This window comes from Sturnus vulgaris, chromosome 3, assembly GCF_052056855.1.
Source record: "Sturnus vulgaris isolate bStuVul1 chromosome 3, bStuVul1.hap1, whole genome shotgun sequence".
In the NCBI taxonomy this organism is placed as follows: domain Eukaryota; kingdom Metazoa; phylum Chordata; class Aves; order Passeriformes; family Sturnidae; genus Sturnus; species Sturnus vulgaris.
Window position 1 is genome coordinate 90532625 of NC_142245.1, and position 10638 is coordinate 90543262.

The window sequence follows — 10638 nt, forward strand, 5'->3', positions numbered from 1 at the left end:
GCCGCCCCGCCCCGCCGTGCCCGCGCCGGCTGCCATGCGGCGCCCGGCCCCGCCCCGCCCGCCGCTGTCCGCGGGCGCTCCGGCTCTGCCCGCCGCGCTCCCCGCTCCCGGCAGCCGTGCGGGCACGGAGGGGCAGCCCCACAGCAACCATCGCCGCGGCGGCGGCTGCTGCTGAGTCACGGCCTGAATCTCATCCCGCTCCTCCTCCTCCTTCTCCTCCTCCTCCTCCCCCGCGCCGCCGCCTCCCGCCCGGCCGCCGGCTCCAGCAGCGCGGTGCCGGCGGCGATGCCCGCCCCGCTGCCGGGGGGAGAGGCTGCCCGGCGCTGCCCGGCCCCTCGCCGCTCGCCGCAGACCCGCGCACGCACAGGGGCAGCCGGGCGCTTGAGCCATGATTGCCGCGGCTTTCCTGGTCCTGCTGAGACCCTACAGCATCCAGTGCGCCCTCTTCTTGCTCCTGCTGCTGCTGGGGACCATTGCCACGATTTTATTCTTCTGCTGCTGGCACCGCAGGCTCCAGAAAGCGAGGCATCCCATCAAATCCGTCTTTTCAGGTCGCTCAAGGAGCCGAGGTAAGAGGCGCTGCCGGTCCCCGAGGGCGGCGGGGGGCTCCCCGGCCCATCCCCAGGTTTCTGCCGGCGGAGGGCCGCCGTGGCACGGTTTAGCCGGGCAAAGGCTTTAAAGAAAATTCAAGCCGAGCCCAGGACTGCGGCAGCCTTGTCTCCACCCATCCCTCAGCGAAACCTCGGCTGGAGGGAGAAGGGTGAGAGGCTGGGAAACCCCCCAGCCCTCCCCGGTCCGTTAAAGCGCAGCAGAACTTTATGGCGAACTTCTTCCCGATGAATTAAATATAAATGCCGGGCGGAGCTGCCGGCTGTGCCTGAAGGGCCAGAGCCGTCCCGGAGTGTGCGCCAAAGGGCGAGTGGCGGGGTGAGCCCGTTAGCCGGGGCGAAATGCGAGGTGCAGCTGGTGAAGCCTGTGTGTCTTTCTACTTCTCTTCCAGATGCTGTCATGAGAACTCATCACTTTCGCTCTGAGGTAATTTATTTAGCACGCAATTTCAAGGTCAGAAGTTGTTCTCTTTACCCGAGTATATGTTGTCGTGGTCTTTTGTTAATGAAATCATATAGCGAACTTTTCATTTTGCATGAAAGATATAATGTCCTCTTTCATTTCTTGGTTTGGTTTTTTTCCTTTCCCAACACAAAATGAGCTCTTCATCTGTGTTACCCTATCCGGCCAGCCGATATGTGTCATTCCCAAAGGAACTGGTTACTTGGAGAAAAGCTGTGCTTGCTCTACGTGCCAGACCTCCCTGTGTCCAAATGCAGCCCTGAGCCCAGTTATTGACCTCGCTGTAAATGCGTGCAGAGCTGGTCGGGTTTGTGACTGCAGAGCCTCTGCTCGCTTGCTTTGCCCACAGCCCTGACCTGCGCCCTGCTCCTTGTCAGGGAAGTTGCCTGCTTGGCTTGGATGTTGCCGCGGGAGATCCCAGAAGGATCCAGACTACAAGCCTGCTTGGCAGGCACCTCAGTGTGTGACTGTATTCCGAGGTCAGCAGAATCAAAACTCTTACATGCCAGTGCTGAAAGTATAACACAAACCCCAGAAGCATAATTGCTGGGAAAATATGAAAAATAATATTTGTTTTAGTACCCACTTTGTTTCCATGCTGCCCCATAGAGTTCCTGCCTAGATATTTCTCTTGCCTGGTTTCCTGCTATGGATTTCAGGCGTATCTTCATCCCACTGCCTATTATTCTGAAAACCTTGAGAGACAGTTTTGCACTCAAGTGATATTTTGTTTTAAATTATTTGCATTTTCCTTTACCCCGCTGGAGGTGTGAAAATTATCCAATTATGACTAATGTTTTCAAAAGTGTGCACGGGATACATTTTTGCAGCATAGTTCATATTGGCAGCTAGTTTTAAATTCTTAACTATTTCGAAATTTGTACACCCTATCACAAAAAGAAGATACCATAGGGAGTGTCCCATCTTTCAGTCATGAAAACTCTGAGTTTGTTGTTCACCAGCGCTTCAGTAAAGTGAACGAATGTGTACCTCTGGAAATCAAAATATTTTTTCACTATTTAGTTTGTCCAATATGAAATGCTTGTTTTCCATGTAAAATTCACTCGGTTCTGAGCCTAGATGGAGATGAAGTTTAATGTTTTGAAATACGTGCCATCCTGCATGGTGACACTTCAGAGGGAAGTTGGCAGAGTAATTTATTTTTATTGCTTCAGCATGTGGTTATTTGTTTATCATCCAGTCAGAACTAGACAAATTTAAAGTATTTCCTAGAAGCTTCCATTAAGTGAAACATGCTAGAGTAGCTGTTATATTCTTTCATAATTTTCTGTATTTTATTTAGATGGAGTAGTACTTCAGCTAGTGGTCTAAACTGCTCTTTTTAATAAGTGGTAGAACTGTTTTCCCCTTCATTATCTGATGAGGCTTTTGATAGAGAAATGATGACTCATTTGACATCATTAAATTTTCATTTTCCAGTATTTTTTCAAGTAAAATATTATTTTAATAAATCTAATGGAATTAATTAATGAAAAAACTATGGGCATACTTCCAATAAAAATATTGGAAACATTATCTTGAAGCAGAATTTGACATTCTCTATCTATGTCATCACAAAACCTTATGCACTTCCAACTGCAATACAATGTTGATGAAAGCAAAGCATGATACATGAAAATATGGGCTTTGCACAATCCCCCCACCCCCAAAATTAATGTAATATTTCAGCTCCAACTTTGATAGCACAAGGTACATCTGCTAGCTTCCACCACACTTAGTTGTTTATCAGGTGTAGTTATAAATAGTGTTTCTTAATTATAATAAAAGATAATGAAGAATTAGGCTGATAGTAAATAGCAGTGGGTTGGCATTCATCTCCTGAGAGCTGAGTTCAAATCTGACTTCCATCACATGTGAACGTGCAGGTGGTCTAGCAGCAGTGCACAGAGAATTATAATTGCCCTATCTACAGAGACTTGGCAATTCCTGCATGATTGACTGCCTGCCAGGAAAGCCTTATATTTGGAAAAATAGATGTGTGCAAATTTATGTTGAGATTCTTTGCCACAGCTCTCATGGTGCATGCCTTCATTGTCTATATACAGTAAGAATTATTGAATCCTTTTCCTTTAATACTGAGCCACACAATAAAAAATAAGACTGCGTACTATGGGAGGGTAGATACAAAATTTGAAATGTATTTATGATCCTTTTCAGCCCTTCTGTTTTGAATTTTATATGCCACTGGTGAATTGAACCCACTAATACTCATTTTTGTGGGCCTCGATTTTTAGTGTCTCTGCAAAACATGTCTCATTATTATACATCAAAAATCTATGCAGCTATTACTTATTATAGAATGAACCTTAAAACACTTGACCCCCTACCTCAAAAGGAGGGAAATTTGCATGAATCGTTATGAATATAAAGTAGGTTAAAGTCGGTCTTTGTTAGAGGTGCTTAATAACAAAAAAAATTAACCAGGAAGATATGAGAGTTTATTGAGATAATACAGTGATGTCTCCACCTCCCCATTAACACTTGCTACCATCTGAAATTTGTCAGGCCGAATTTCTAATTTATTTTTTATTTACAGTCCTCAGGTTCATTTTTGACTATAACTGCTCTTAAGATTCTTCCATTCCCCAGGTACTATAGAAATTTCATGAAGTCACAAAGGCACACCCAGAATAGTTAATGTTCCTAATCTCAGGAAGACCTAGATATGCCACTGCTGTAAAAAGAAAACAAGTAAATTTCTAACAGAAATATTCATTGCTACATGACACGTCAGACTTTGATGTAGTTGTTTGCACTAGTCTGTCTTTATTTTGAGAATCAGTTGTAGAATGAAATATCTGTGCTGAACCAAAACCACACCAAATAATAATATAACTCAGTGAGAGTTTTACCAAAGTAGGGACTATGATCCATTGTTGGGCCTTTTCATTATTATTATTAATATTAAAATGATTATTGAAAAAAATGTAAAGGCTATCAATGATTCGCTGATTTTATTCTTCTCATGTTCTTTGTAGAAGTTGTCTTTTTCATGAAGTAGAGGAATTTTCTCTGAGTACTTTGTGGGCTTGGGCTTGATACATTGCAATGTTTACCACCTTATGCTTTAGAAAGAGGTCTGGAAGTCTTGTACCTTTCAATTTAAAAGTTTAATGTGTTGGTGTTGCCACTTCTTGTGATTTAGATTTCTTTCTGAATTAGTTTTCCTCATAGTTGAAGCCCCCGGAGTCATTGGATTATGCGAGATTTTTACCTTTCAATTAAAAGGGAAGTAAGCTTCTAGCCCTTAGGCTGGAAGGAATTAATCTGAGTGGTATAATTCTTAATGTCTTTTGATTGGTGGTAAGAACTGTTGAAAGGGAAGGTTGTCATTCAGATTCTATAAATGGTTGGGTTTATGAGATTGTGAAGGGATAATTGTGCTAATTGCTAAAGCAACAGTTTTCATATCATTGAGGGAAAATGACCAGATTTATGAATCTTTTGCCTGAAATTTTCTCTGAACTTCAATTTTCCTTTCTCTTACCGTTCATGTCAGAGATACTATGACCTCAGGAACTAAAGGTATCTGTGTCAGTGGGTAGTCACAAGCAACATGGTATCACTTTGTATTTATTAGATTTTGACTCACGTATTTTGGGCAAGTTTCCACTGAATGCTTCCACTGAGACCTACAGGTCTAAAACGAAGGAAACAAATCAGTGCAAGTTTTACCGTCCACTGTAAATTCTGACTTCACTTAACCCCAGGTGGGACCAAACACACCAGTAAGACAAATAGGAGCTGACACTTCATGAAAAGACTCTCTGGAAGGGCTGGCAATGTGTGTTAACCATGTCTGTAGCAAAGGAATAGCATGTGGTGGTTTGAGTTTTGCAGACCCCAATTTTCATTTTAGTACACTGAACAGTTGCTACAAGGTTGTATATATCCAGTCTTGTTCAATATTTTCATTGATGACATGGATGAGGGCATTGGGTCTTTCATCAGTAAATTTGCAGACAACACCAAGCTGGGAGTGTGTGTTGATCTGTTGGAAGGTAGGAGGGCTCTGCAGAGAGACCTGGAATGCTTGGATGGATGAGCAGAGTCCAATAGGATGAAGTTTAATAAATCCAAGTGCCAAGTCCTGCATTTTGGCCACAACAACCCCCTGCAATGTTATGGGTTGGGGACGGTGTGGCTGGACAGTGCCCAGGCAGAAAGGGACCTGGGGGTTCTGGTGAACAGCCGGCTGAACATGAGCCAGCAGTGAGCCCTGGTGGCCAAGAAGGCCAATGGCCCCTGGCCTCTCAGGAATGGTGTGGCCAGCAGGAGCAGGGAGGTCATTCTTCCCCTGTACTTGGCACTGGTGAGGTCACACCTTGAGTGCTGTGTCCAGTTCTGGTTCCCTCAGTTTAGGAAGGATTTTGAGATGCTGGAGCTCGTCCAGAGGAGGCAACGAGGCTGGAGAGGGGCTTGGAACACAAACCCTGTGAGGAACGGCTGAGGGAGCTGGGGTTGTTCAGCCTGGAGAAAAGGAGACTCAGGGGTGACCTTATCACTATCTACAGCTCCCTGAAAGGTGGCTGTAGCCAGGTGGGGTTGGTCTCTTTCACCAGGCAGCACTGACAGAACGAGAGGACACAGTCTAAAGCTGTGCCAAGGGAAATATAGGTTGGATATTAGGAAAAAGTTTTTTATGGAAAGAGTGATGAAGTACTGGAATTGTCTGCCCAGAGAGGTGGAGTCACCATCCCTGTATGTGTTTAAAAAAAGATTGGACTCGGTGCCATGGTCTAGTTGAAGTGTTAGGTCATGGGTTAGACTCCATGATCTTGAAGGTCTCTTCCAACCTAGTGATTCTATGATGCTGTATTGTTGTGACTAGACTAGTAGTGAAACAGTTCATCGAAGACTGATGACATTTTTTAAGAGCAAATGGGTTTTCTAATTCATCCATTATGGTACAATGGATGCAAAACTATAGTACAACAATATCTGGGAAATGTATATATTACTTTCTCAACACAGATGCCCAGAAAATTGTTCATGAACTTATCCCTGAGTGTACCTTTGCCATAATCATACCCGTTCTGAGGCTGATTGCAAGAGAGTTGCCTAAAAATACAATTCTAGTTATCTTACAAAACAATAATGAAAAGTCTTTGAAGAGCTGCACCATAATTGATCCTGAGCATTGCAGTTATTTATAAACTGCTCCAGATATGTACAGCTCCAGTGAAAGGAGAAATCAACAGAGCCTCCAAGATGAATTTAAATCTTCTGTTTGATTGGACGGAGTGCATCCAAGGACCACTACAAATGTGGTGCCAGAAAAATGCATTCATTCACCTATTGAAAGGATGTTTCATAGTCTTTACGGAGCTGAATCAGCCTGAAAATATTTTACCTTTGTGTTTGACATGATTTTCCCTCAGGATGTTTAAACTATTTTTCCATTAGCTGTCTAAGAGTTAAGGAACAGGTTCAAAGGAAAACAAATTAGAGAAAAAATAAATTGTTTTCTTAGATGTATGAGAGCACTTAGTATAGGAATGAATAGAGAGCCATAAATACAGGTCATACTGTATAAAGACAAATCCTTCTGTTCATTTTTCATAACATATCCAATAATGTAGCCCAGACAGAGTATACCACACTGAGCTGTCACATGGCAAACTAGGTATCACTGAGATTTGGTTTACTATATGTCATCTGTCCATCACTCTTTGTCAGCTTTAGTCACAGCAGTGCTGCCTTTAGATAGCCCACAAGCATCAGTCTGTGCTGAGGAGCAGCCTGTTTAGCAATTGTATCACAAAATATATGGCAATTGTCTCTTTGCTGCAGCGAGACTGCTTGAGTGCTGAGCTAAACTACCTCCAGAGAAGTTAACCTGAGTACTTTTACTCTGTACTACAATGTAGTGTACAAATGCCTGATGTATTTATGGAGCCTTCTGGTTGTCTGCATCTCTGCTCTTACTTCGGATGATCTGCAGAGCTTTGAAATGCTGAGGGAATCACCTCTGAGCTCCATCAATCACCTAAAAAACTACTGACATTGTGTTATAGCCCACATCAGTGGTCAGGCATGGTCCTGGGACCTGCTTTATAAGTGAACACATCCTCATGGTTCTCTAGCAGGACCGGGAAAACCACTGCATACAGATGCACTAGCTCATAAAAGTTTTTACTCTTTAGTTTGTCATTAATACAGAGTTATGCCAACAACCTCATGGCTCTCATGGAAGTATTTATATATCCATGTTTCTCAGTATCTGGAGATGTGGGTTTTAGAGGAGCTGCAGTTCAGTTGTGCTGTGTGCCATTTAAGTGCACATTCCCTGTACACACGAGCAGAATCCTGGTTTCCAGGGGATGCAGGAGGAGCATGGCTTGTGGCCATCCACCTGTTAAACAGACACATTGTAGACATGTACAGAATGGGAACTTCTACCTACTGTCTTTTGCCCTAAACAAACCTCAGATTGAAACCATCAATTAAAATAGCTGAGGTCATACTTGCAGTGACATATTTATTACCACATCTCCTGTAGAAACTGCTCTTACACAGACAGAAGGGATCATGCAGGGCTCCATAGATCACACACTGCTCAGAAAAGGCTCCTCATCTGCACTGATTTCTCAGTTACTGTAGTTAGATTATAAGGTTGACAGATCAGGCTGTGAATGCTCCTTCAGAAACAGCTCAGCTCTTTAGACTGAGAGTATTAAATGTCAGGAAGCACCACACGAACAGGTACTATGACCCTTGGGGTTGTGGCTGCTCTAGGGCTGTTACATATGTTTTCCTTGGGCATGGAAACCTCACTCACAGTCTTCCATTCCCAGACTGTTTTAAGTAGAGGCACCTTTGATGTGCTGTGGAAGAGCACAGGATGAAGTCACCTTGATGTTTTCATGTAGGATGTGATTCAGCTGAGCTGGCTTTTTGGGGCCTGGCCATGTCAGATATGAGAGGATCCCGGCCAGAGCTGGAGCTGCTCACCCTGTTGCATGTGCTGTGCAGCCTGGAGGGTCTCAGGCTCTGGAGAGTGGGCATGTGGGCTCCTCCAGCCTCCCGCGGCAGGCACTCGGCACTGTGTGGCAGAGATGCTTTAGCATGTCAGGCTCACAGTGGAGACAGCTGATATCGGCCTAATGTAACAAAACTGCCTTATTCAAAGCTTATTCCTTGTGCTTCTGGTTCACCTGTGAGCCTGGGTTCTTGTTATCTGGATACTTGTGCCCAAAGTATCTGAGCCCTGCTGGGCTCCCCTGTGCCCTACTGCCTTGCATCAAGGAGAGTCAGAGCTTTGCTGTTCCTGACTCATCAGTGGGAATGAAACATGAGTTGTGGCTGAAGCGTGAAAACACTGCATCAGCTACAGAAACTAACTGCACTTGGTGTTTGGGCAAAGAACATTTCTTGCAAGTTGTGCCAATGTCCTTATCTCCCCTGTCCACTCAGCTGTTTAAATATGGCACTCAGCTTCAGGGTAGGTAGGGTAGGTAATAGAGCAGACTGGAAGTGAAACCAGATCCTACAGGCTTAATTGATGATTATATAAATTGATAGCACACATTATACCAAAATATATAATCCTGTCAGGCTAAGATATTGTATTTATTAAAATGATATTGTATTTAACAAAATGATACTACCAAGTTGAGCCATCATTCTCTTGCTTTCTCTGATCCCACTACCTTCCTTTATGTGAAGTAGGAGTTGGAAAGTGAATTTGTGTAAACAGCATCCCCTTATGCAGCCCAATAAGCTCACTGTAGGCATCTACAGATTATGGTCTATAGAGCTACTCAACTGACCTTGTGCTGGTGTCTGCTTCAGGATGTGCTGAATGGCTCTTCAAGCCTCACTGAATGTGTCAACTAAATTTTTTATTGGTGCTAACAGGAAGCAAGGTTTGTTCAGGTATGTTGTTGGTATCTGAATCTAGTTATCTTAATAAATACCTGAATTCTAGCCTAGGTATATTTTTATAATATATTCCTGCTAAGTCTCTCATCAGTTATGCATCTATTTCATAACTGAAAAAGTACAGACACATGCTGTGGCATGATAAATTCTGACCGGTTTGTGTTTCAAACAAGCACACTGGACAGAACAGAGTAATCTCTTTGTATTAGACGTTTGGAAGCACTGGTATGGTTTAGCAATGTCTGCTATTTCTTATTCAGCTTCTTACTGTATTTTTAATATTTAAAGCTAAGTCCTTTCTGGCAGATCCTTGATATATACTGGACATTGCCCAAGATGACATGGTGAGATAGAAAAAGGAGGAAGCAGGGCTGGAAAGGGGGACATGCTAGGGGAATATGCTAGTGTATTTCAAATTAAATCTTCCCTTGCAGACCACTGATCAAGCAGTACACTGTTGTTTTTTTTTTGTTCTTAAATAATAGTTCCCTTCCTAGGTAGGCTTGCAGTGCCCTGAGGTGACAGAGAAGGAACTGGGACAAGCCATTGCAAAGCTGCTGTGGAGAGCTGCAAGCCTTCTTGTCAAAGATAGGGCTGTGTGGAGAACAGGCCAGCCTCTGTGGCTTATAGCTTTAGACAGGAAAGAGTATTTAAAGGGTATCCTGAGGCATGACTGAGTGTGCCATTTGGTTATTTGCTTGCAGATCATCTGATTTTCTTGATGTTATGACTTACCTATGCTTTTATAGGAATCCTGACCATATGACAGGAAAAAACAAACATGTCATGTTAAACAGCAGTGTAATGTATCTTTGGTTATTAGACACTGTATTCTAAATTCACCCTAAACCTAGGGGCTCCTAAATACCTAAATACAGGGGCTCCTATGTATTTACATGGGGGGCCTTCTTAGGAACTGGAAAGAAGATTAGTGATGTTCTATTTCATTAATTTGGTTGGGAAAGTAATCTTGTTCAGGTTATGTAAAAAGCAATTGCTTTAAATGCCTTTGAATGTGTGGACTTATCTTGGAATATTGCATGTGCCAAATCACAGTCTTCAATATCTGAGAAATGGTTCCAGCACTGCTTAGAGTTTAGATTTTATAAGATAAGAATAATATCTCCTAAAATAAACATAAGGCATGCAAAGCAGCATCAGTGAAAGCTTGCTAATGAGGGAGTAGAATGAGAAATGGAAAGTAAAATCTTGTATTTTATGTTATAAATCCTGATTCAGATCTTTATAGGAATAACCCTTTGTAAGATTTAAAAAAATAATCAGAAGAACCACACCAAAAAAAGACTGCAGTCTGTTTTTTTTTAATTCTGATAGAATCAAAATAAAACAAATGCAGTTGCATCCTCCTTGGGTGTTAGTGAAGTAATACACTCAGTGAGTGTAGGTAATCTTCCTGCAATAGAAAATTTATATGTTACATTACTTAGCAATCTTTACTGTAAATATCTTTGAGAACTTAACTTGAGTCTTGGATTTTGGGTGGAACTTGCAGAATTTGCAGTTAAATAAATGTGGGGTTTTCTTTGGTTCTTTGTAAGCTGATGATATTTGGGATGGAAATCTCTATGGAAGAGGAAGGAAGGAAATAATGCAGTCTTTGCCACTTTTAAATTTAGAACTGTTCTTACAATTCAGATGCAT

The 10638-nt window shown here is 42.8% G+C and overlaps 1 protein-coding gene across 8 annotated transcripts in view; it reads left to right on the forward strand.

The window, feature by feature from the left end:
- Positions 1-355: 355 nt before the first annotated feature.
- Positions 356-10638, forward strand: part of DST (dystonin) — a 289372-nt gene continuing 279089 nt past the window's right edge. For 6 of the 8 annotated variants that reach the window (XM_088162255.1, XM_088162245.1, XM_088162257.1 and 3 more), the window contains exons 1-2: positions 356-569; positions 1001-1062. In XM_088162255.1, coding sequence (XP_088018381.1) covers positions 389-569; positions 1001-1062 — 243 coding nt within the window. In that variant the 5' untranslated portion in view covers positions 356-388. The remainder of the gene's footprint in view (positions 570-1000; positions 1063-10638) is intronic. The other 2 variants (XM_088162246.1, XM_014891770.2) reach the window with 1 other exon arrangement.